The sequence below is a fragment of the Chelmon rostratus genome, chromosome 22, assembly GCF_017976325.1.
Source record: "Chelmon rostratus isolate fCheRos1 chromosome 22, fCheRos1.pri, whole genome shotgun sequence".
NCBI lineage: Eukaryota > Metazoa > Chordata > Actinopteri > Chaetodontiformes > Chaetodontidae > Chelmon > Chelmon rostratus.
The window spans coordinates 15,610,675-15,636,144 of record NC_055679.1 but is presented as its reverse complement, the minus strand read 5'-3'; the positions used below and the strand labels follow the sequence as shown (position 1 = coordinate 15,636,144).

The following is a 25,470-nucleotide window of genomic DNA, read 5'->3' as shown; positions in this document are numbered from 1 at the left end:
GCTAATGTTTCGTTTTACTAGATAGCGGACATTTTGTTAGCATTCACTTAGCATAACATTAGCTAACCCTAACGCTGTCGCTGACTAACTTCCAGGCACCTCTGCCTCTGTCGAGAGCTTCTCTTTGTATGGACATTTTGTCTATCATGTGTCTTTTGTAAATATCTGATCATGGACGATGACAGATGACAGTTGGTACGCTATCCTCCAAAAATGGCGGCGTCGCCTCAGAATGCTTTACAATTTTTTTTTGCTTTTCTTATTTGTAGCAATGCACGAACTGCATAAAACCAAGTACAGTGAACCTCCCCTCAACTCAACCTAAGAAAAGAGACATCACGCCTTTCTTATTAAATGTCGCTCCCTCTCGCCCATAAAACTAGTTTAGTGCATCACCTTGTGATTAACGGTGTCAAACCTTTTAGAAAGTTCTCAAGAAATAGTGCCAAAGTGCATATTTACTGTCTTTTATACCTCTGTGCGTCGTGCCAACAAGTTGTAAAAGCACCACAAAAGTGGAACAAAATCAAATCAAAATCCATATTGATGCTCACACCCGAATCCGTTTAAATGCAGAAGAACTCTTGTAAACTAATAAACAAAACCTTCTAAGATCTGCAGATTTCAATTAAAGTAGAGTATATTAGTTTAATATATGAGTGAGAGCTTCCAGAATATAATTAGTTGCGTCTTTAACTAATGAACTACTAACATTTTACATTTTTAATAATATCTCAGATTTCATCTAGCTGTTGTGGAGCCACACTGGATGTTCTGTCTTATTAACTGAGCTGATGGCAGCTTAAATATGTCATATATACACATACTGAGAATCTGAAACAGTACATATGACTCTCTCCTGCAGAGATCGCATGTGCATAAAACATGGCCGTGGTGATGCAAATGAAACCAAATGATGGATCAGGTGTGATCGCAGGGATCTGGGGATTTGAATAGATTAGATTGGACAGGTTTACTGTATGTGGTGCATGTGTGTTTGCACTGAGAGAAGTGTCTGGGACGCTTCATCATGGCGTGCACCACGCAGCCACCGTCAAGTCAGTGTGTGAAGGTCAAGGACGTCCTCTCTGTCTCTCCCCCTCTCTCATCAGTTACCCACCGGCCATCTGTGGCCCACTGTCTCTCTGCTTTTCTCCGCTGACCATGTGAAGCTCACACTGTTTAAAAAAACCCAAAGCAGTCGCGTCTTGAAAGTGTTACCACTCCGGAGTCGGTGGTCACAGCCAGAGAGGAGCACCACCCTGCTGGAGAGGTGTCACAACATGCACAGTACAGTAAGCATGATTTGTAGGACATGGAAAAAATGTCCTTTTCAGACCACTGTAGAATGAATTAGTGTTAAATTAATTGACATGTTTCAGCTAATTTTAAGCTGGGGTTATCCACATCAAGCGTTTTAGAAGCAGAGCGTTTTGCCTTCCTTATTTTATCTTGCTGATTTGGTTTATATGAGGCATTTTGTCTGTTTTAATTGCACTTAATGTTGATGTACGTTCGGGAGTGTGCACAGGGGGTTTTATTTTGAAAATTTACCGGATTCACTGCACCGCCCTGGTGTCTGACTTCCTGTCTCACTCAATCTTTCCTGTGCAGATTGACGGGTAGTCTTTCAAACTTAGACTCTGTGCATATTCTCCGCAGAGAAGAGCATAGGGATGCTTCTGGACTCTTCTGAAATGGACAGGGAGCGCGCCCGGTGGAACTGCACGCATCGACTAGAACGGCAGCGATCAGCTCTGACGTACTGATGGAGCCTGGATGTTAGACGCCGGTGGAATTTAGAGGTTTGGGCTATAATGTGGGATGCTTATTTAGCTCCTAACTCGCAATGCTTAATTGCACATAAGAGAAAGTATATTAGCATATTAGTTTCCAGTTCACTTTGCTAATTTTAGTTCTTGAGTAAGTGTCTAAAATTCTTTGTGGCCACTTGTGGGCATAATAAGCTGAAAAACATAAATATCTGACATATTGTCTCTGTCCACAAATGCCAATATTCATTGCCCATGTAGCTTTGTTTTTGTCTCCAACAGTTCTTGAGAATGCGGCTCTCTTAATGCTAAATGCTCCACAATACTCAGCAAGTAGTTGCTAGCTAATAGGGACGATGGTTTTTATTGCAAAGAGGCCATAAAACCAAAACAAAAGCTGAAAATGCCCACAGAGCTGAAGTGTTCTCTGCGGCTTCAGAACTTTCCTTTGCATTGTCTTTTTAAAACATTGTTAATATGAGAAGCATTGATTAGTGCAGCTTTAAAGACCTCACTGAGACACTTGACTAAGCTCGTTCAACAGCTCCACGAAGCTCGACACACATCCTCAATCAAACAAGACAGTCGAGCATTTTATTACTTTGTTTTTCACCTGTTTTGTCAGCGCATCCATCACGAGCCCTGCCATCCGCGAACTACTCCCTTTCTGAGTGATCTGCAACCACGTCCAAACTTCCCTGGAGTGATCCCCTCCCCGTGGCGGCTCGATACGTCGACACGATGTCCAACGATTTCTCATTATGATGATTAGTACACAGCTCCTAACATTTAAGCCCCGGATACAATCGATGTCTGTGTTGTAGTACAGAAAGCAAGAACTTCAGATGTACTGCGGCCCCTCGAGCACTGCAGCAAAATATTTCACCTGGACTCCTTTATGCTGATACCATTTCACCTCAGCTCGTCCAACCGAGCCGAGCTCCTGACATGACTTCAAATGAACAATAACAGGCAACAACAAAACTTCGACGTGACTTTTCCTTAATTTGGTTGGTTAAAATTGTGCAGTTCAAAGCCTCTGGTGCTCATGAACAGGAGGTTGGAAATGACATGATTTGAGTGTGTGAAACAGTGAGTGAGTACAATAACTGTATTCACAAATGCTGTTGGAGGGAACTTCACTCTGGAGCGTCTTGTTGCCGCGACAGAAGAACATTTCAGGTGTCAGAACATGCAGAAATGGACATACGGCAGTAGAGCTGCAGCAAATGCCAAATTAGTCCTCTCCAAACCACCTTCATAACGCAATAATGCTTCCTTCCACTCTTAACTTTACCCCTGAGCCCTGTTCCCAACCCATTACCCTCATCTACATCACCATGGAAACTCTCTCCACCCCACCCAAGCTTCTAGCATGACTCTGTAACCTTTAGGTGCTCACAGGGACCACAGATGGGTCTCCGAAGGTGACTAAGACCAAGCAGAGGGTGGAAACAAACACCAACAGAACACATCAGAGAAATGGAGATACCGTACACTGTATGATAAGTCGTGGCTAGAGCCACGGGGACATCACCCAAAGCCTCGAGTTCTGCATTTTTTTTGCATCTATCCTGATGAACCTGAGGACACACCTGAAGCAAACCTCATTTTACTCCAAATGGGACCATAATGTAAAAAATGATCATCATGCTGTATTGAAGAAGTCCTGAAACTAGCGACTGAGACCTTAAACTCATTGGGAAAATGTTTACCGAGGTGATAAATCGAGTGAAAAGTAGGCTCATTTTCTCATAAGCTTACATACAATCGGACTTTGTATTGCAACCAGTGGAGTCGCCCCCTGCTGGCCATAAGAAAGAATGGCTCCACTTTTCAGACCTGGAAACTCTGCCCACTTATTATACTGGCTATGGAAGGTGCCAGATTTAGGAAACAAAGCCTGAACCCCCTCTAGGACTTTATGTTTTGACTATTAAGACCTCAACTATGATCCAACGTCTAACTGAACTAGTGTGAAAACTGCAAGTTTCTCCTCAGTGGAGGCCAGAAAACTGACCAGGCGTGCAAAAACAAAGGTCTGTCGAACCCAAAACCGCAACGAGGACCACAAAATACCGTCTGCAAGGTCAGTCTTTAAACAACAAAACATGTCCAACAGCACCTCAGATGGCTCCAGATGCCTCTGACAGCTTACAAATAAAAGATTTCAAGGTTTTCAAGCTCTCGCGGATGAAGTCGATTCAAAGTGGTGTGTGTGTGTGTGTGTGTGTGGGAAACGGCTATTTTTAGACCGTCCACTCAAGACGCTAGATGAGAGGAGTTTTGAAAGACAGCTATTATCAGTATGATAATTTCATGCCACGCTGGACAGGGTTATGTGTATAAATATAAACACCTGAAAAACATGGATTTCTTCTAAAAATACTCCCAGCGTCCTTTGCCTTCACTTCAGTGGCTTTGGAGGCTCATCTGAAGCAATCAGGATAACCCCGACAAAGATTTGAATAATAACAGTTGTGAAGGCTTTCGTGTGCACGTTCTGCAGCGTTTGTAACAGTCAGTTCAGATGAAGAAGAAACTGATGAAAAAAATGTGACAGGATGTATTAAAAAGAAATTTTAAAATACGTCTCGTGAGGTGTTGCTTTGAGATTTACAGTTAGTCATGTGTCGGAATTTACTTTCACCTTAAAATTAGAAAGAATGACATTTGTTCTGTTCTGGTCCTCATTTCCATTTTTGGTGAATTTATCCTCCATAGAAATTAATAGGAAACTGTACTGAAACTTGCATTCCTTGAGGCTTAAACACACACTGATCAGTAATCAGTTCCACTGTGTCCGGACCTTTACAGAGACCATTCATCCCAGAGGCTCATTTTCAATGGCAACGTGTCACTCATAAAAAAATAACATTTTAAAGGCTGGCATTTGGAGGCACGTGTTCACAGAATCACGTACAGTGAGTTCAGTGAATGCAAATATGGTGCTAAACTGACTGCTTCCAGTTTGAACAACAGTCAGGATAGGTGTGATCATTTTTTCCAAACAACACATCATTTAGCATCTGTGTCTCCCATCGTAAGTCCCCCTCCACTCCGCTAATTACTTATTTTTGACCTTTGTTATTCTTGTTTTAGGCATAAAAACTGTTGGACTCCGCCTCCTGTGCAGCAGATGTGTTCAGTTTCTGAATGAACAAAGCCTGATCTCATCCCAGAGCGTCACATACCCACGTTTTGCCACGCCCCTCGACGTCTGCAATCCATATATGTGTGTATGTACGTAAGGAGGCCTCATGTCTGCCGCTGCGCTCCAACTCTCCCCTCCAATCGTGCTTTGATCTCAAAATATCTCTGTTTGGTCTTCCAAGCCTCGAGGATGATGGCGATCACATGGTGCGCGCGGCGTGCGGAGGTCAAGGCTCGTCATGGCCGCTTCCGCGTCTAATGCCTATCATTTAGGAGAATAACAGGACTCTCTTCTGTGACCGGGTCATGTGACTGGGCCTTGTGCGCCACGATTAGGTGACTCATCGCCTCATTTGCGGCTGATGCAGACGTCGGCCGAGCAAATGACGTTTAAAAGCACGCTAAATTACTTCCAGCGCGCTTTACCGCGGAGACGACCGACACGGACCAGCTGGAGCTGTGAATTTTTGAGAAAGCAAAGTTGTGGGATGACACAGACATCACCGATATCACAGTTCACGGCAGCAACAGTGTACATTTCAGGTTATGTGCTGGGCACTAATCTAATCAGCCCGCCGTCCTCGGTATACCTCCCCCCGTCTCTATCTCCTTCCTCGTGTCTGTCTATCTGCCAGCGCCTCACCAGAGGGGGTAGTTGGCTGCGACCTACTTTGCGAAGCAGAACTGGAGCTGTCAGTCATGCAGCTGTGCGTCACATTGCCTTACCAGCCACTGAGAGGATACTGCTGCCTCACTCCGGCCCCGCTTTCCTCGCCGCCGCACTAGAAGCTTCCACGCCGGACGATGTTTTTTAGCTCTCTGCTCGCTGCTATACTCTCCCCTCTGGGTCTGTTTGCCATAAACAAGAAAGGAGGAGTGGAGCTCTTTCTAAAAAAAAAAAAAAAAAATCCGGCAGCTATTGCATAATGCTACGAGCAGGGGCGTCCGGCGATCATCAAGTGGCTCCTGGTAGGTAAAAGATGATTCAGGCCTCCTTCATGTCCAGTGGCTCCATTAGCGCAGGAAGGTGGCGTTTACATCCATTAGCCCAGAATAAACGGCGGCTGAATTATTGAGAGCATCTACCCGGTGAACGACTGCCAATCCATTAACTAAACAGGATGTGGCTGGCAGGAGATGGCTTCAAGTCAACATTTCTTTTAGCTACAGCTGCATTTACGTCGATGGACTCATTAATGTCTCTATCAAGCTCAGGCCGATGCCGTGATTTCACTTAACCGCGTACTTACTAACATCCGACTATTGAACAACCAAGACAGGGATATAAAGCAGAGGGATGAATGTTGGATGATTCCAAAGCTAAAACATCACGTCCAACTGGAAAATTAAATCTTTTATTAACACAGCAGAAGATAAAATCACCAGAGAGAACATTAAGGTAACTACAGGCCGGCGGTTTCCAGCCTCTTTGGCTTCAATACGAAGCTCGTAACCTCTTGTCACAGATACAGAGTTCGTAGTGATAAAATAATGTAAACTCAAGGGCTACTTACTATCTTTTTTTCTGTCAAAAACTCTTGGTTTAGAGTATTTTATTACACGATATAAATGTTCAGGTCACGAATGAACCTCCATGAGGTCCCCAGTAGCCGAACACTTAGGCATCTAATACAAGTGCAACATGTCTGGTTCAATGCCAAATGGGAACCTTTGCTGCATGCATACCCCCCCCTCTCTCCACCCTCATTTCCTGTCTGGCTCTCTACTATCGACAATCCAATAAAGGTGAAAATGCCATGGTAAAAAATCTTACGTTTCTGCATTCTAATGGCCAACTGAGACTACTAATAACACACCAAGACAAACGCCATATAACTGGAAATTATGCTGCATGTTGAACCCATTGCTCTCCCCCATGTCGCCTATTCATGTCTCCACTGTTGCTGTGCAATAAATAAAACAAATAAAATACCTTTTTTTCTCAGATTATTTTATTTGATTTGATCTAAAAATGGCTGTATGAGGTAAAACTGTGTTTCTACAATCATCTCAAGACCCCTCAGATTTGCCCTGTGGCACTTTAGGGAGTCCTGATCCATAAGTTGGGAACCACTGCTACACACTAACCTGGGCTGAAGGTGGATGTAAAGAAGCTGCTACAGCTGTAGCACTAAAGCACAAAAAGCCAACAGCTTTTTTTAATGCCTCGTGAGTCCAGCTGCTGCAAGCCAAGACGGCGTCCACCACCGAGCGGTGAGAACCTGTCTGGAAACAAATACTCATTCACTTCACATCAACCTTGAGAGAGGACTGCACTTGTAGGAGTATGTATGTGGGATGAATGCCGGCCACTTTCTTTGAATGAGCGGTGTTTGGTGTGAATGGGAGAGTTACAGCCTGGATTCGGCCTCGTCTGAACACTGGGTGATAAAAGTCTGACCCCTGTGTGATTTGCAGCACATCGCTCTCCCATCCATCCATCACTTCACTCCGCGCTCGTCCCTCTTCTGTCTTTCCCTCGCCGTCTCTCCTGCGTCAAGATTCCTCGTTACAGCTGTTGCGTCCCCGCCCTCTCCTTTCCTTCACGTGAAAGTGAATCACGTTTCCGTTCCACAAACAAGAGGAAATCATCAATTAGCACTGTCACGTCGACGGCCAAATATAGACAAGCACGGCAGCCGCAGAGATATGTGTCATAACAACTGCACATCAATGCTCAATGACAAAATGAGAACACGATTAGTCATCTTAGGGGCTAATTGTATTCTTAGACAACTGCTTCGCCTGATGTATTGTGGCTGGGAAAATATGCCGCTATTTGAACTGAGAGATGAAAAGAAAACATTTTATTTCAGGAGCGCTGATGGAGGAGCTGATACAGTCGCCCGGTCGTGGCGGATTTTTCCCACAAACCGAGAGAGAGTGTGTGCATTTCACTCAGGGCATCATCACATGATTATTTAATCAAGATATAGATGCATTTGAATACTGCGGCAGTTTGAATTTGCTGTCTTGGCTGCAATTTAAGCCAAGCATCCAGTTTTCAGGTGAGCTAAAACTCCTGAATACTGCACTGCAATATCAATACTAATTTATTCTTTATGTTTGAATTTATTACACTCAAATCCATTTTTAAACGCAATATATTATCCAGTCAGACAGAATAGTTCCCTCGAACAATCCCGGCTTTATGCGCAGATAGGACACAGCCACCCACACATGCATGCGCATACTTGCTACACTGGATCAAACCCCTCCAGCTCCCTGATAACCTTTAAAAATATAAATTGCATTATGGTAGTGTGTACAAACATTGCTGTGCGAAGGCTGTTGCTGTTGCTGTTGATTCTCTCGTGTGAAATGAATAACCTCGGCCTCTTGAGGCTTCACGATGGAAATCCGGACAGATCTGCTGCTCTTATTGTGTGCACGCGCAGGTCAGAGGTCACGCCGTATTTTACCTCGATAAAGAGCCGAAGTAATCGAGTCGGTCGTTGAGTTTCGGAGGCCTGGGAGGGGAGAGACCGCATCGATTCAATCAGAGAGAAATGCTTGTCGGGCGGTTGCATCATTGCACAGCTACATGACAGCTATTTTAAACAGAAGACAAACACCACGCTGCAAAAAATCCGTCATGAATCAATCGGCTTATCAAACTGCCCTGTATTTAAAGATAAATATACGTAGTAAAAAGATAAATACTGAGCGGCACTGATAATCTACACACATGGCAGACATAAACATGCCGTTACTGTAAGCAGAGCTCATAATGTGGACAAAAGGATTGACATGGAACATACTTGACTACTAATCCAAACTCGAGGGGATCTGCGATCAGCCGTGCATTTGTCTGCATATTACATGACTAATGCTGTCAGAGATGGAGGGAGATTGCTTCAGATTGGCCAATCAAGATGGTAATTAGCTGCATTAGGCATTTCAGCGGCAAGACTGGAGCCAAAGGCAGCAGATTAAAAAGGAGCTGCTGCTGCTGCTGATCTATATTCTGCGTGCATTTCTGAGAGGAGGGAATAATAATGTACACAGTTATAAACTCTCAAAAGAAAAGGCTCAATAAAACTCGGTTTACTGTCCCCTGAAGCCATCAGTCATTTAAAGGCATCCATAAAGCACAAGACCTGTGATCCTCACATGCTGCTGCAGTGCAGCGATGGCCTCCCAGTCAGACTTCAGCCCGGTGGCCTCACTCACATGCCTCTTTGTTGGAAACAATGGAAACATTTTGCTATACAGACAGTCAGAGTAATTCAGCTAGCACTGTGCTACATGAATAGCTTCAGCTTCTGCAGCACCATTTCAACACACTATATTATATAGTATAACATGGATGAATCTGCAGGGAGCTGTAGTGGTGATCAGGAAGTTTAGAGGACACCATGTGATCGCAGTTTTCCTGAATTTTCTAAAAGAGGCACAAATGTGAAACTCAGCCACCGAGAACTAACAGGGGTAAAATTGGCTTTGATTGGGTGCACAGCTGCTGTTTCCTCTGTCCATGAAGCAACAGAGAAAACAGTGTCGCAATTGTTGGAATTCACTTACTGGTTCATGCAACTACAAGCGACTGAGTGTATAGTGTGTTTCTATGTGTGTGTGTTTGCAACTATTAACCTCAAATTGACAAAATAAGTAAAATCTACACATTTCATGGGCCACAATGTCACCAAATATTAGCACCCACATTTGACATTTGCTGCCCTGCGCTGAGGTGTTCAGATGCAGAGGTTGAGCTTTCATCTTAGCTCCACTTGATGTAACACCGAACGCTCCACTGGGGGTCTCAATTTCGCAAAGGGTCTCAAAGTAAAGCTGAGAAATGATGAGATGATTTAAATGAAATGATGCTTTTTTTTATTGTTTTTTCCTGTGACATTTCTACATTTTAAAGTGTTATCTACAGTTTGGATGGAAATTGTAAAAAGAAATGTGAGCCATTTAGATTTGTATGAGCTCAAGAGCTCAAGAGGGTTTGAATGAAAGCCAGTAATGCACCATTTAAATTTAGTGAAACATTAATAAAGCTCCGTCTACGTGAGGACGTGCACCAGCGTTTAAAGTCCAGTTTATTGTGGTGGAGGTTTTTGCTTACTAGATTTATCCGATCTTACTACCCAACTGAGCGCCTGCCTGCACTCACTAAACCATGAACAATGATCTTCTTGCGTCCCGAGCCTCCATTTGAGTTCGAGCTCCCGCTAACACTGTTACAAGATGCTCGGTTAAAGCAAAAACAATGACTCACGCAGTGTATTAAGCATTCTGCACAGCCCATTTCATTACTTTGATGGTTTAAAGCTTTATTTATCTGGGGAAAGTTGACTAAGCGCTGAGGCTCCCTTTTCAGCAAAAGCGTACACTACATTCACACCTTCCCAGCAACCCAATCTTTTACTATTTAATTTGTTTATTTGTCAGGGACAGTCCCAGTTTATCAACAGTAAATGAGCTGACGCTTGCTCTAAAAAGCTCATTTTCATCTGATTTCACTAACCGGGTGTTAAAAGACGCATTACGCTAAATATTTCTAGCAAAGAACTACAAAGTGAAGTTAGGAAGATGGTTGTGGAGAGGATCTGAGTTTAAGGGCCTTAACACACACATGTCCGGCTTAAGGGCACCTCAACAGCTGTGTGGAGGGGTGCTGCTTATTCACCTGCCCCAAGATGGGGCTTTGAGGTGCCAACACGCTGGACATGTTTTCTAACCAGCAACAAATGCAGCAGAGAGGACAACACCTCTGGGTTTCATCCGGTTGATTATTTCAATGGCTGTTATGAGCGTTTGGCAGCTCCAGCGCAGCGCCACGGTGGAGCGGACATGGCCGCGCCACAGTACACGATGTGCCCTATTGGATACCTGTGATAGGAGCTGGCCGGGCAGCAGCTGGCAACAGGAGGCGGGCACCAGATGACTGCTCTCAGCAGTGGGAACAAAACAAGCAGCTGAGGGAGCGGTGGGTGGGTTGGCCCTGTCTTTAAAGGAAGCCGGGCTATGATTATCACAGTGTAAAACGGGGCCACAAAATGCTGTTAACATATCCAGGCCAGCTAGCTAACACTTGATACTAATTAACCACTGCCACCTGCAGCTTACAGCTTAATACTGATTCCAATGCCGTGTGAGCCATCAATCTGTTCTTACAATGCTAAATATATGTTTTATACACTTATTACACTGTTATATCTTCACGTCAGAATTCAAGGACAAACCTCTTGAGATTAACCATCTTATTTTCTAGGGCGCCCTGAAGACATAAAGATTTAAATAAATAAAGTCAATGTCAATGTTTCAGAAAATTCAAGTGAAATGCATGAGCAGCAAACGTATGAAAACAAGAAAAAAAAGGGTCATATGGATACATATATGCATGCAAGACACTAGTATCTTCTGCTATAACTATAACTATAGCCTCGTTGTGACTGGAGGGACATCCGGATTGTGTCCAGGTTGATTTTACAAAGTCTGGTCTGGTTTAAAATGTGATTCCAAATCAATGCTGCTAATCCCAGAATAATATGGAGGACAACACAGTAACAGCACAACAGTAAGATAAGTTACACAAAACGTTGGATTAGCAATGTTAGCCTCAGAGAGGTGATGTAATGGGGCCAGTTTTGTTAGCAGTGAACTGATCATTGAAAAAAAATCACAGATCAACACAGCTGTGATAAAAGACGGCAGTCAATGTTTCCTTGTTCGCTGATCTGAGGGATGTTTTTTAATGTTATTTAAACTGTAGCTGCTATCAGGATGAGAGAGCAAAGGTTTCTACTAGAACACCCAACCGAAACCAACTACTGGTCGCAGAATATGGACAACAAAAACTGTAAAACACAGGAATATACGTAGGATTCCACTTTTTAAGCCGAGAAATCTGTCAAAGAGATCCAGTAAAACCTGTTGCATGTTTAAAATATACTAATTAAATGCCATAAAATTAATATTAGTTTTAACAGATGACTGGATGTCTTTTCTGGGCGTAAAAAAGCATTGAAAGTAAAATCCACAAGCATCTGCTCCAGGAAATCAATTTCGCTTTAATAAATCTCCATTAAATCCTCGCGTTTTGCGTGGCAGTCTCAGCGGCGTGCCGGCCACGGCTGCCGGCGAGCCGCCGCGTCTCTCGCTAGCTTAGTGCCGCTTAACGTTTCCTGGCCAGTCTTCCGGTTTTAAAGCGACGAGTGTTTCAGATTTTCATTCAATTATGTAATTCCTTCTGATTGCAAGTCGAGAAATCCTGCAGTGGCAGTTTGCTGACGTGTAATTCGAAGATAAGTAATTCCTGCTGGGTTTAATAACTCCACGGTGCTGTATTCCACTGTCAGTGAATAGTAGATGTGTTATAATCTTGTTGTCCCTGGAAAGCTCAACACCAAAATCTGATAGAATATCTGATGTATCTGTGTATGTATTGAAGGGATTCATTCTTTGTGTGCTTTCTGCCTGTTTTCCAATTTCCAGCATTTCTTTGATGAGCCTGGAAACTCGCTGCATTCGACTGTAAACGGCGTGCACGCACAGCAGCGGCGACCTCGATGGAAGAAGCCCGACGGCAGGCACTCGCAATCGAGAAAAATGATGCAAAATGCAATATGTCGCGCAGCTCCGCTGTGTTCTGTGTATTGGGGCGGCTGTCAGCTGAGAAACTGATATCTCTGCTGCCTCTAAGACTTTTTCAAAAAATGCTGAATATGAGTGCAAAATGGTGCGTCTAGAAGGACGCCCCGGCTGTTTGATTTTGAAGAGGGTGACAGCAGAATACCATTAACAGTTATCAAAAGACACTCACGGTTCTGTTTTACACAGCAGGCAGATCTGCTGCTGTCGCACTCTGCAAATATATGAGGTGTTGTCTAAAGTCGTGCAGGTAAAATAGCACCATTTATTGCTTTTTCTCTGCAAGGAATTTTGTCTGGGCGCCCTTGTTTTAAGGACGTCAGTCATGTCACCAGACAGTCAGAGGTTTACACACAAAGCCACATGCATTATATCATGTGAGAGTGACACACCAAGCCATGGCTTAATTATATCAAGCATCTCTGGCTCACTGACCGCATAACAATGTCAGATGTAAGCCCGATTGCCTTGCAGCGCTGCCTGGATATTACTTAGCCATCACACTGCATTACCTAACACTGGACACGTGATCGAGGTGGCATTAGACAGCGCGACGCTGTGATGCACCTGAGTCACATCAGAGGGCCGGACTGTGGGCTCTCTGCGGGGGAGCGATGGGAAGCTGCCATACCTACCGCCGAGAGGAGGAGGCTGCAGACAGGGTGGGAAGATGCAGTTAAAGGAGGGACGCAGAGGATCAACTCCTCGGAGAGTGAGAGCAAGTCATTACATTCCACCTTCAAAACCGAGGGTTTCACTCGCGTCCTTGTCACACGATGCTTTCGGTGTAGGGAGAAGACGATATATAGGTTGTGTGTTGATGCTATAAAAAGCTCTATTGAGCCGCGGCTCATTTGAGTGAATGCATATGTGGTCCTGGAAGTAGCCCGAGGCAGAGGGGGACATCTGCTGTCAGAGACTCACTCCACGGCTTGTGCCACTGACATGATGACTCCACCGCAGACTGTACAGAAACATGGACGTCGTGTCCGTGACGTCACTCGTAGGGTTCTGACGAGCCATCGCAGGCGGGCGGGAAGATGCTTTAAGTCAGGGGGGGCCGCCGACTGAACACACAAGCGTGACAACACGTATTTTTAGTGCACAATAGAGGCTCTGTGGCAATGTCACTGGCAACAGTAACAATGGCAATGACACACGCGACCACTCGCTAGGCTAGCAGCCATGCGCCCCCCCCCCACACACACACACACAAGCACATATACAAAACTCACTTGGTCTGTTCTAACAGCTCACCCACGGGCCGTACGATAAACGTTTGTTGTTTATTGTTCTTCCCGCCCCACACGAACACTACATTCACATTTATACTCTGTCAGTCTTCAAGGTTTCAAATGACACCTCACTTGACCAATCATGATCTGCCATATGAAGCCTAGCAACCAGAGAAGCCAATAGCAGTTAAAAGTTGAATTTTCTCTTTTTCCCTGTAAAGATCGAGCCAATCGTAACTGATTTTACAGATGACTGACGTTTGGAAGAGCCAATGAAATTCTGACATGCCGATATATGACTTTAGTGGATTATTTACAGCTCAATCACCTCAGTATAAAGATTTACGTAGTTTTTCTTCATCAGGTTGGTATATAAGGTTATTTAACGTTTCTTTAATACATAGACCTTCAATTAGACATGACACTTTACCACTTTGCATCCACCTTTTTATTAGTTTCATAATCTGAGAGCTTAAGGTGACTTTAAATGCTTTGTTTTGTCTGATCAACAGTCCTTGAAGAGATTCAGTTTCAGTTTCAGACATAAAAATTAATAAATACAAATCCTTACATTGGAGAAGCTGGAACGAGAGAATGCTTTGCTTAAAAAATATAATCTATCATCAAAATAGCTGCTGGTTAATTTTCTGAAGTCTTCTACATCTGCCCAAACTCATCTATATTGAGCTGAAATTTATTTTATCCTCAGAAAACTGATAATACCAGCACTAAGTTGCCCTAATTACAGACAAATGTAAAGCATAAGAGCTTTGAAGAGCTCTGCTTGTACGTTAATCACAGATAGTGAGGGAAATTTAATGGTAACACCTGCAGATGTGCAACGATTGTAAAGATGTTTTGCAGAAACGCTGCACAGTTCAGGTTGTAGGTGCGAGCAGGACATCACGCCATCGGCTCTCTCAGGAGTCCCTGAACGAGATTCTCAGCCGGTGCCAAGAGCCTGTGACATCATGCTCTATTTCAGGCTTTCAAGTGGAGCATTCAGAAGCTAAAAGGTATCCGTTAATGGGGACCAGCTGCGTGGTCGAAAAGCACCGCTCCACGCCGGAGACCTGGTCTGAGGAGTCAAGCGCAGCTGCCAAACCCCTCGCCCCCGAAATCGAATTAGCGCTCGTCTTTTTTAACACGTCCTCAGGATATTGTGTCAGCGCTGTCAGAAATGAACGCCAGTCTAATTCCTCGTCAGTCAGCCTACATTGGCTGCACGGCTGTGGTTGAATAATCGCGTCTTGGCTAGTTATTAAAGAGGAAAAAAAAAAGTCAGTGGTAAAACTGAGGAGCTAAAGTTAATCAATGGCAAAATAAACAGATGTAGTGGCTTTCGGAGGGAGGATTACATTTCCAGGTCGGCACTGCGAGGAGCGCTAAATATTGGTCATAACCTCATTTCACTCTGCTCACTTAAGTGCGTCTCAAGGGACCAGTTCTCTAATTCATTCGGGCAAAGCCAGCAAGCAGCGTGTGTGTGTGTGTGTGTGTTCAGGACTGTTTGTGTGTGTGAACTAAGATTTGAGATTTTCTGTATTTCCTGCCTCAGGGTCTGAGTCATGCCCAAGTTCTACCCACAGTGATGTAAACTCCAACCCCCCCCCCGGTCCCCTTACTTCCATCCCACCCACACAAACACACGCTCACGCACGTGCACGCTCGCTGCGAGAGATGACATCAAAGTGTTCAGCGGGTGTCTACCTACACGCTGTCATTTACAAATGATTCATCGTCAAGTGTTTGTGGGGACATTTGGAAAAAAAACACCTAGAGATGCTGCAGTGCCACTCACTGCTTACTCAGATGTAGAAAAGGGACTCACACAGGAAGCTTGATGGCGTGGAATGACGATAAATATTTGATGTCTTAAACAGATTTAGTACATGCACTGATTTTATTAAGTGGGTTGAACCCCGAAACCGCTAACCAACAGCATGAGTGCTGGTTAACGAGGCTTTAATGCTCGACCTTCTCTCTGAGGAGAGGCCTCAGGCGAGGCTTTAACTGTCTGCCCACCTCTTTGCTTCGGCTGTTGGACCTAGCTGTCATAAAATATCCAGCCGGAGAAACATATTAACGCTCAGGACGTCTTTGTATCTATAGTATGTGTGGAGGGTCTCACTCACTGTGATATTAATGTGGAACATGACAAGTTTTTGAGGCATAATTGATCTCCTGTGAAGCATTTACATGAAGCATCTCTCCAACTTATCACAGCGTCTCACATTTTACTATAATTTGAACTACTTTAATTTGAACTCATGTTAATTTTCTGTGTAAATCTGTACACATTGATTGATTGATTGATTCCTTTATTTCAAACATGTAAAAAAACAAAGAAAGACAGAGCAAACAGACAAAAGTGATAATAATAAAGAAGAAAAGAAAGAGAAAAAAAAATCACCTTCTTCAGTGCATGCTGATCTCAGATTACATGAGCAAAAGGGAGTAGGAAGAAGTGTAAACTTATTAAACCCTAACCCTAAAGTACTATTACAGTTTTATCGCGAAAAAAAAAAAAAAAACAACGAAAAACAAAAACTCATGACTGAAACATTATGATTCATCTTCAACTTGTACATGATCCGTATATTCAGCAATTACGATAAATAACATTGTAAATGTCATGGTATACATTCTTTGCACTTAACTTATTATTGAGTCTTTTTCTTCTTGTCTTTCTCTATACACACACATCTATACACACACACACACACAGCACCTTGCTTCTACAAATACTATCTGGGTCAAACCTTGGACTGGATGGATCGATTACATCAAAAGATTTCAGATTTTCCGGCAACCCGCTGAAGCCCCTGCGGACGCCTCCACCGCTTGTTGCTGCAAAACGCGCCAAACGCGGAGAGAGCCTCTTTTTAAAATTGATGCGCTGCGTGAAGAAACTTAGATTAAAAATGAATACCTCGCAATTGCCGGCTGAAAGCGGTAGCTTAGCGGTGCCAAATATTTCATTCTACATCTGGGTCTGTCATGCTTGAGTAATTACTTCCTGTCTGTGGAGTCATCTCCATAATGCAGCAGACAGCCTGAATGACTGGTGCTGCTCTTCTGCCCTTTTCCCTAATAAGAGTACTTACAGCGTATATCAAACAGTTAACACGTGATGATTCATCACTATCTAGGAACACGCCACTTCCCCGGGCCTCAGTAGCAGCTTTGACTTATAGCATGAAAACTGATTCAGAGTTCTGAGGGATCATTTCATCATTTACAAACAATAAGCTCTTACTGTTTATAGTCATCGCAGCTAAATTCAGCATGTTCTGTATCCGACATGCAGCAATAAAGACATATCTAGTACTGTAAGGTTATGTTGCCACGTCCAATGCACTGTTTTTATAGTTATTCTATGTCTTTTTTATGTGAAGCACTTGATGCTTTTCTTGTATGAAAGGTGCTATACAAACAAAGCTTTTCATCGTTCTTCTTCCATTGATTCTCATTCTTATCGAGTTCTGACAGAGCGGTGTAAAGGTGAAAAATGCTGCCTGTGTTTTGAGATTTATGGATCACATTGAGCTGAAATTGGTGATATTTATGCATTGTACCATTAAGTGTAATACAGTTCATGCAGAAAGCAACTTTCACTTGATGCCGACCAGTAAAGCAACATCAAATTAATCCATCTTTGCTGCAAAAAGCATCAAAATAAAGGTTGATTGTGTTCTCTTGTCCATAATATAGGGCTGAGTATCACTCAAAAAGTTTTGATACTGATACTTTGACTTTGATGCCGTTCCTGAATGATACTTTTTCAAACACCAAATTTATAATTATCCATTTTAACAAAGTAATAATATTGATTAATATTGATTAATAATGATAACTACATCACTGTTCAATAATTTGAATTTGGCAACAATGAGAAGACATTTTTGTTACTTATTAGTATTGTCAATTCAGTTGGGTACCCTGCTTCACTATAATATGAACTGGACCTGGACAGGACTCATTGTTACACTACATGTAGTACAGCGACTCCATCGGCAGCCATGTGTTCAATATGTTTAGGTTGAAATAGCTACAATAAATGGCTTTTGACTATTATTTATATTTGATTCTCCACAGTAACAGAGTGTCTGGTTCTGCTTCACTTTTAATCATCTTTGTTGGTAATATTTGGACATTTTGAGCTGACAAAGCAACTGGTCAGCAATTGCCATGTGTGAGTGCATTCAACCTATCATCAAAAGCTAACAGATTAGCATCTGTTAAAAAATCCAATCTGCATGCTGCAGCAGGTCAGTCCACTGGTCTCTTCCTGGATGAGCTGAACCAGGTGGAGTCACAGTAAAGCAAACTACAGCTACAAGCTACGTGGGAACAAGCTCTGCTTCCCTTCTGCAATTTAAATCCTTGGTGCGCTCTTTGAATACACAGACTGAATGACCCTAAAGAAGACTCCGTATGTGAGCAGCTGCTGTCTCCTTGTTAGGCTGATCTACCGTTCCTGCAACTTCCTGACTTTACAGCACTCTGGTGCCCTACTGCGCTGTTCATTAGAGAGATAATTACATCTGCAGGAGATCCTTCTGCACTGTGTTGTCACCTTGGCTTGTCTGATCAGAACCCCTACCTCATCCCCTCCTTCTGTTTCCCCCGCCGACCTGCTGTCAGACAACGGTCAGCCGGCATCCAGCGCCTGGCGTAGACACTAGCAGCGATGATTCATCCGGAGAAGGGCGAGATCTGTCTCCCTAATCAGACCCTAAACTTTCAAGGGTATTGATCAAGCATCTCTGTCAGAGCCATTACAGACACTTGATGCATACTGTGTGTGCCAAGGGCCCGTCCCTGCCTCTGTCAATGTGGAGAAGATTAAAGGGAGAAAAGAATTAAGGGAAGAGAGGAAAAACAAGGCTTTGGGGGTAAATTGAGTAGAAAAAAAGCAGAGAGGCTTCAGTTTGCAAATCAATGCTTGCGAGACAGGAAAATTGGAAAAGACGCTACCACTGTCTATCAGCATGTGAGTATATCAGGCAAAAAGATAGCCGTGCCAAGGACACGGGTAAATGAAGTACCACATTTTCCAGTGTTATTTCATCAAGTCTGCAGACATAATTGTGCTATTTATGATGCATTATCATGTTTTCTGAAGATGAAAGGCTTGTCAGCTTAAGGAAAGACTGGTAAACTTCTGTGCAGCCCAGTCTTGCTTGTCTTTGCGCAGTTTCTCCTCTCTTCCTGCCACGCATCTAGCCTGCAGGCGGCGCGAACTGGGGCACAAACAATAACAGTAATCATGGAAAATCATGTGCTGCTCTGGCTGAGGAGACCAGCTGACTGGCTGACTGCTGGAGCCCGGAGGGCCTCCTGTACAAGCAACAGAGAGACGGGGAGGAGGAGGGGGGGTGCGGGGAAGGGAGTGGAAGCAGTGAGGAGGAAAAAAAACAACAGAAAGCAAAGAGGAGAAGGATTCACCTCTCATACCCTCTCCTCAACAAGCTTAGTCATCTTCGTTTCCACATTCTGCCCTTGTCAGGGAGCTTCACCATCTCCCCTCCCTCCTCCCTCGCTCCCACTGCCGTGCCACCCTCTCCTCAGCCAACACGCACCCCCACGGAGGTCCACACAGTGGTACGTTCCGTGACTACAAACGCTCCTTTGGCGATATTGGCTGAAGCTTTAAGAGCGATGGGAGGACATGGCCGCGCGCCTGTGGCCAGATTCTTTGACGAATGGCCGTGCCATGTATGATTAATAAACAGCGGGGTGGAGGGGTGGATCATTGACTTAAAGGAGGGTGCTAATGACCAGACACCACAGATGTACATAGTGCTTACCCTTTAGATAAATCCACTTCCGCCCTAATTACTAATCTTTAAATGAAACTGTAATTGCTGAGTGAAATCAAAGCATGTTTCCAAGCTCAATCACCCTTTTGTGCAAAAGACATTACAGGAAAGACGCTGTTGTAATTTCTACTGAAGCCAGTGTGACGGTCATGAATGAGCGAACCGCAGATCAATGGGCTGCTCTGTACAGTAATGTAGTGCAGTCTTGGCTTTCATTACAACATCGGAGTGTGAGTGATCAATTGGCTGGTATCTTATTACTGTCTGGCTGGGTGCAGGAAGCACTCGGATCAACGTCTGGGATGCAGAGGCCGCGCTGTTGGTCCTGTGCGTCCAATGGGCAAGAATTTACACATCCAACACATTAAACTTTGATTTATTGGCATGACTAAAATCTTAATGATTGAATTTATGATTCAAAATCTGAATGAAAGCAGCGACAGTAAAAATATGACGATACGTAAAATCGATTTCAATTTTCCTGAGACTGATACAAAAGGGATATTGCGCAGTTTAAAGTAGCTGTGACTAAAGCATGCTGCAAACCGCAGAGCAGTGTTGCTGTGTGATGTCTCATACACATTTTCTAATGTAAAAACAAAAATGGCGGCACACTTCACATTTACAACCTCGCAGAGCCTGTTCCATTGTCGTTTCATGTGTTTTCCTTCTTTCCTTCTTTACTGCACCCAAAGGTGCCACAGCATGTTAACCAAACCTTAGCCAGGTAAAGCCTGGTTAAAAAGACACATCCCCGTTTCTAGCAGTGAAATCTGTGTTTGCGGATGACTGCGGTTGGTGCCAGGGACCGGAATCAGCAGGAGCGGGAAGCTGCTGCTGAGAACATCATCTGCAGACCATGTTTGGCAACAGTAAATAAGCAGCATGGGAAGAAGGCTCCCGGAGCCCCTCAGGGTCCTTCGAGTACAGTAACGCACAGCTGAGTGCTCCGGAGAACGCATCCTGTCTGCCGGCTTGCCTGCCTGTGTTGTGATACGGGGGGCGATGGGGGATGGGAGGAGGGTCACATGTGTGTGATGCTGCAGGCTTTGGGCTGTCTACACACTCGACGCATCTTTCTCCAACTCTTTCTCTGAACTGAGTCCATCGAGTACTGGAGGAGAGCCTTTGCTGTCACGCAAGACACGGAAAGAAATACCACTTTCAGATGACGGTGGTCCAAGAGAGGCTCATAGTTAGAAGCGAGTACAAATTGCTCATCCTGTGCAACAGAACGCGTGTTGCATCGACAGCAGAGACGCAGTTGAGGGTAAATCCATTGCTTGATATGCTGAAATAAACCCAATGATGCACACACTGTGTTTGTTCTTTGGAGACAATAAAATCTACTTATTTAAGGCTGCAAAGCAACAATTATTTTCACTATTAATTAACCAAAACTTCCACTGCTGCCATTTATAATCCTTTAATGCACCAGTCACTGTCACTGTCAATATAAATACCTGCACATTGTAAATTTCTTTGTATATATTGTTTATTGCCTCATCACTCTTTGTATTTGTTTTTTATTTTACATTTTTGCATGACTTAACCAACTATTTTGGCATTTGTCCTCATTACGCTGTATGTCCTTTTTTCCTGTGGAAGTGCAACATAGTCAAACTCCTTGTATGTGAGCACATACTTGGCCTAATTCTGATGTGCCGAGTATTTCTCGATTAATTGTTCAGTCTATGAAATCAGAAGAGTCAGTCAGGAAATAATAATAATAATAATAATAATAATTCCTTTGTATTTAAACTGTTCTTCTGTATTTAAACTGTTCCTCTTGCTGGATGTTGCTGCTGGAAAACAGCACTTAAAGGAACGTTCCACCGAAAAAATCCTCTTGAGTCGAACGCTCACCACCTGTGTTTAGGACATACTAAACATAAGAATCAGTGATGAAAAAAAGGATGTTTTTATGGGCGTATTGCTATATTTTAACTTTTTTTTGCTGTGTTTTAAATCCAAGCTAGGCCACCTTCCAAGCCTGCAAAAACAAATCCTTTAAATATGATCAAGTCAGCAGCATTTTCGCGTCAATATATACAAAGCTTGTCAGGCAGCGATGGGTGTTTGACACACGTACAGCTAATGGTTGCCTCTGCCTTTCTTCTGCTCTGGAACAAAATGGCCTGATGAAATGCATGAAGAGAAGACACGGGACAGTGGGCGAGGAGGCGAGGCATTGGAGGAAAGGGACAGGGGCACTGTTGGATTGTTATGCATGTAAGGGGGGATGCGGTGTTGCCTGGAAGCGCCGAGCGGGGACGGCGAATGTCACTCCGATCGGTCGAAAGTGTCGTGACGAGTAGCGGACCCGTGACCTCTGATGGAGGGAGGGGGGGGAGAAAACAGTGGAGAAGAGGGAGACGCAAGGCAAAGCGCAACATACCCGAAAAGGCAGTGACAGCAGAAACAGAGGGAGAGAGGGAAGCGGGGGAAGGAGAACAAGAGGGAGGGAAGTTTGCGGTGGGCCAACGCCTAATCCTGCCAGCGCTCCGGGCTTCGGGAACAGAGGAGCGATATCAGTAAAGACACATTCACTGCCTGCCTATCGCCTAAATGAGGCCACTTCTGTCTTCAAAAAAGAAGCTCGCTCGCCACCCCCTCTGCAATCACACACACAGAGTGGAGAAAGACCTGGAAGCCATCTATTGCCCTCTTTAAGAATCCCACTATATGATTATCTGAGCATTGTTCCACGCTGCTGGTGCCCGAAAACTGCTGCAAAATGACATCTGTATCGAAGACGTCCTGTTGTAAAAGACGCGTCAGATCACTGCAGCCTGATCATAACACACCAGCACATAGGTGACGGCTGCTTCGTGGAATCGGCTCGTTTTTATTGTCCAAAAAGGCGGATGCTGCAACTCTTATTATGAAGAAGAGGCACAACAGGGCCACTTTCCCCTCAGCCAAATGCCTCTGTGCAATCACAAATGTCTTCATAAACCATTAGAGTAGTGCTGGTATCATGCAGGCCAATAAGACACCAAGATGTCGCCAGGAGCAGTACGTCAGCTCTGTCATTACACAATGACAGCCAATACATCACCACAGCGCCACCACAGAGCCTTTACTGCCGGTGGACACCAGTGAAACTGTCCGATCACTGAAAAGTAATTTCACTCTGGTAGCCATGAATGCTTTCTCTGCACATGAAGTGGTGGGAAGGGTCAAATCCAGCAAGAATAAGGAAAGAAATGCGTTCCAATATGGGACAAAAGCGGTACGATTGCTGTCTTCTTTTGTATTCAGAGTGTAAAATCTATGAGCAGCATTTTGTAGTGCTTAAGTTTTCCCTTTTTCGTCTTGTAGTCTCAACTGTACATTATGTCCACTGTGTAACTTCTGAGGAGGATAAAAGCCCTGAGGCTAAAGAATGAGCTGGAGACCACATAACCCAGAGTTCAGACCTACAGTCTAAGACGAATCCGAGATGAAAACACAGCACAGGCAGTCTCCTGCGAAGGCGTATTTATAACATGTCGACACTCAGACTGCCAGCGATCCGTTCCACAGGTGTAAGTGGGTTAATTCAAATTATTCCAAAGGCCATAGGGCAAGAAAAAACAGGCAGATATTGAAGTGGCTTTCTGGCGGGATTAATTCAAAATAGGGAGTATCGTTTTAACACTTCAAACCCCTTTTAAGCCGTAATGTGAGATCACACCAAAGCTAATACAGACCCAGCGTGTGCCTCGTCTGCGTCTCTGAAACCATGCGGATTACTGTGCTATCGAATGCGAACAAAGTCCTCCTCTCTCCACCAGCAAACCTCCAGAGTCTTCTGGAAACAGAGCGGGGAGAGCGTGTGACTAGAATTACTGACACACTTTCGGAAAGTGCTAATCTCCGCTTACTGTAGGAATCATTACGTAAGACTTCCTCCTTTTTTTTCACCAAAAAAAAATGAACAAAACACACCAAAATTCCAAGCTAAATATTTCCATTATGTTTCACAGAGGCATGCCCGCGGCGTCATGCAACCAACATGTCTGAATATACACTGAATGTGAATTAAGCCGGGGATTTTAAATGCCAGCAACTGATCAGGTTTTGCTTGAGGGTGTCTGAAACATGACGGTGCAATTAAAGACATCTGAGTTGGTTAAACACAGCGCTGCAGCAGCACTGCAAGGACAATGTGCAACAAAACACACACATACACACACTAATATAGCACCACGCTTTATGCTTTACAAAAACCATCATTATGCAATCCAGTCCAACTGGAGTCCAACAGGTAATTAGACCCCAGTTCCCAGATGTTTAAAGGGAAGCAGAAAAATCGCTCTCTTAAACTCTCTTGCACGGTTTAATTTGGACATTTCATTTGGTGCGAGCGAGAGTCACTGAGTTGGAAAATTCTCCAAAGTAATGGTACTGGAAGACCAAATGTTTGTGCCATGTTCATTTACGCATGATGAACTGTAAATTAAAAGATAATTACCCAAAGTTTCAATAAGGGACACTGCTGGGGAACAGCGAATTTTACATAGCTCTCATTGCAAGTTGCAGGTCATGCAGGAAACATAACATCCCAGCAGTGTGTTTGTAGGGATTCAAATGAGAAGAAAGTGAAATGCTGTGCACAACAAGGTACTAAAGCAATAAAACTGGAGGAAGATTTAAAGAGTTTAAAGTTCAAATGTGCTGTCTTAATTAAAAGCTATTTAAAACAATAATTTTACTGCGAACCACAAAATATTCTGGGTGAATTGGATCCACACAGTCTTTCCTGTCTATATCTACACCAGCAAACAGTCAGTAGAGAAAATGACACACACACACACACAAAAAAAATAAATCATTGCTTACCTGTGGCAGGGCGGAGCTGAGCTGACGCTGCAGAGAGTCACGGTCGTAGATGACGTCCTGGAGATGCTGCTGGGCCAGGCCGAGGCTCTCCTGGGTCTCCCTCAGCGTGTCCAGCAGCCGGTCCCTCTCGTCCAGCATGTTGACCATCAGCTGCTCAAAGTGGGAGTCCGGGTCCGAGGCGCTGCTCTGAGAGCCGCGCTGGCTCAGCGCCGTGTCCTCGCTGATGGTGGGCATCACCTCGCACATCATCTTGGCGCTGCAAAAATGAAATAAAGATTGAATTTAATAATGTATGCTAGAGTATGCTGTGTTCACCACATTTATTAGCATTACTGACTCTCTCTCAAGAGGGTTGCCTGTCATGAGCTCTGGCATATCCTGAAAAAAATGTTTATGTTACATATATCAAGCATTGCAATCAAGATCCAAAGTTACTTTAGGCTATAGTTTTATGTAAGCTGTATTTCCTCCTCTCTATTTCTCTGTTGACCCCCAGGAGGAAATTAGCCTCAATCTAAAGTCATCCATTAGCTGAATTACTCGATAAAAAAAGTCAAATTCGATGTGCACACAAGCAGCCATTTAAAACACATTCAACAGCAAGAGGCAGCATTAAGTAATAGAGGGCAATATTAATCAATAACAATTTACGGGGCCAGACCTGGCGCAGTTTAATTGAGTGGAGCGGGACTCTCTTTACTTTTGCTCTCAAAAGGTGCCAATAACTATAACAGCAACCTTTTCAGAATAAATGTCATCATGCGCTGCAGACAAACTGTGAGTTTAACCCCTCTGAACAGCAAGGTGCTGTTATTCTGCAGGTGGGATCTAGGCTTCTTTACCAACATCCTTCAGGGTGACAGTGGGCTGCACACACCCCACCACACACTGGGCTGATGGCTGGACAGCTAGTCAGTCCATTGCAAGATCAATAGAGCTAGTCAGATTTATGAAACTCCAGGCGAATCATTAATGATGTGAGGCCATTAAATCATTCAGAGTTCATCACTCATGAACTTGTGATTAGTTCAAAATGCTTGTTCCAAAACTTTTTTTGGT

At 43.9% G+C, this 25,470-nt stretch overlaps 1 protein-coding gene across 1 annotated transcript in view; it reads right to left on the bottom strand.

Moving 5' to 3' along the window:
* Positions 1-24,660, bottom strand: part of ppfia2 (PTPRF interacting protein alpha 2) — a 150,059-nt gene extending 125,399 nt beyond the window's left edge. Inside the window, exon 1 of the mRNA XM_041963937.1 lies at positions 24,412-24,660. Within this exon, the coding sequence (XP_041819871.1) occupies positions 24,412-24,660 (249 nt within the window). The remainder of the gene's footprint in view (positions 1-24,411) is intronic.
* Positions 24,661-25,470: the final 810 nt, after the last annotated feature.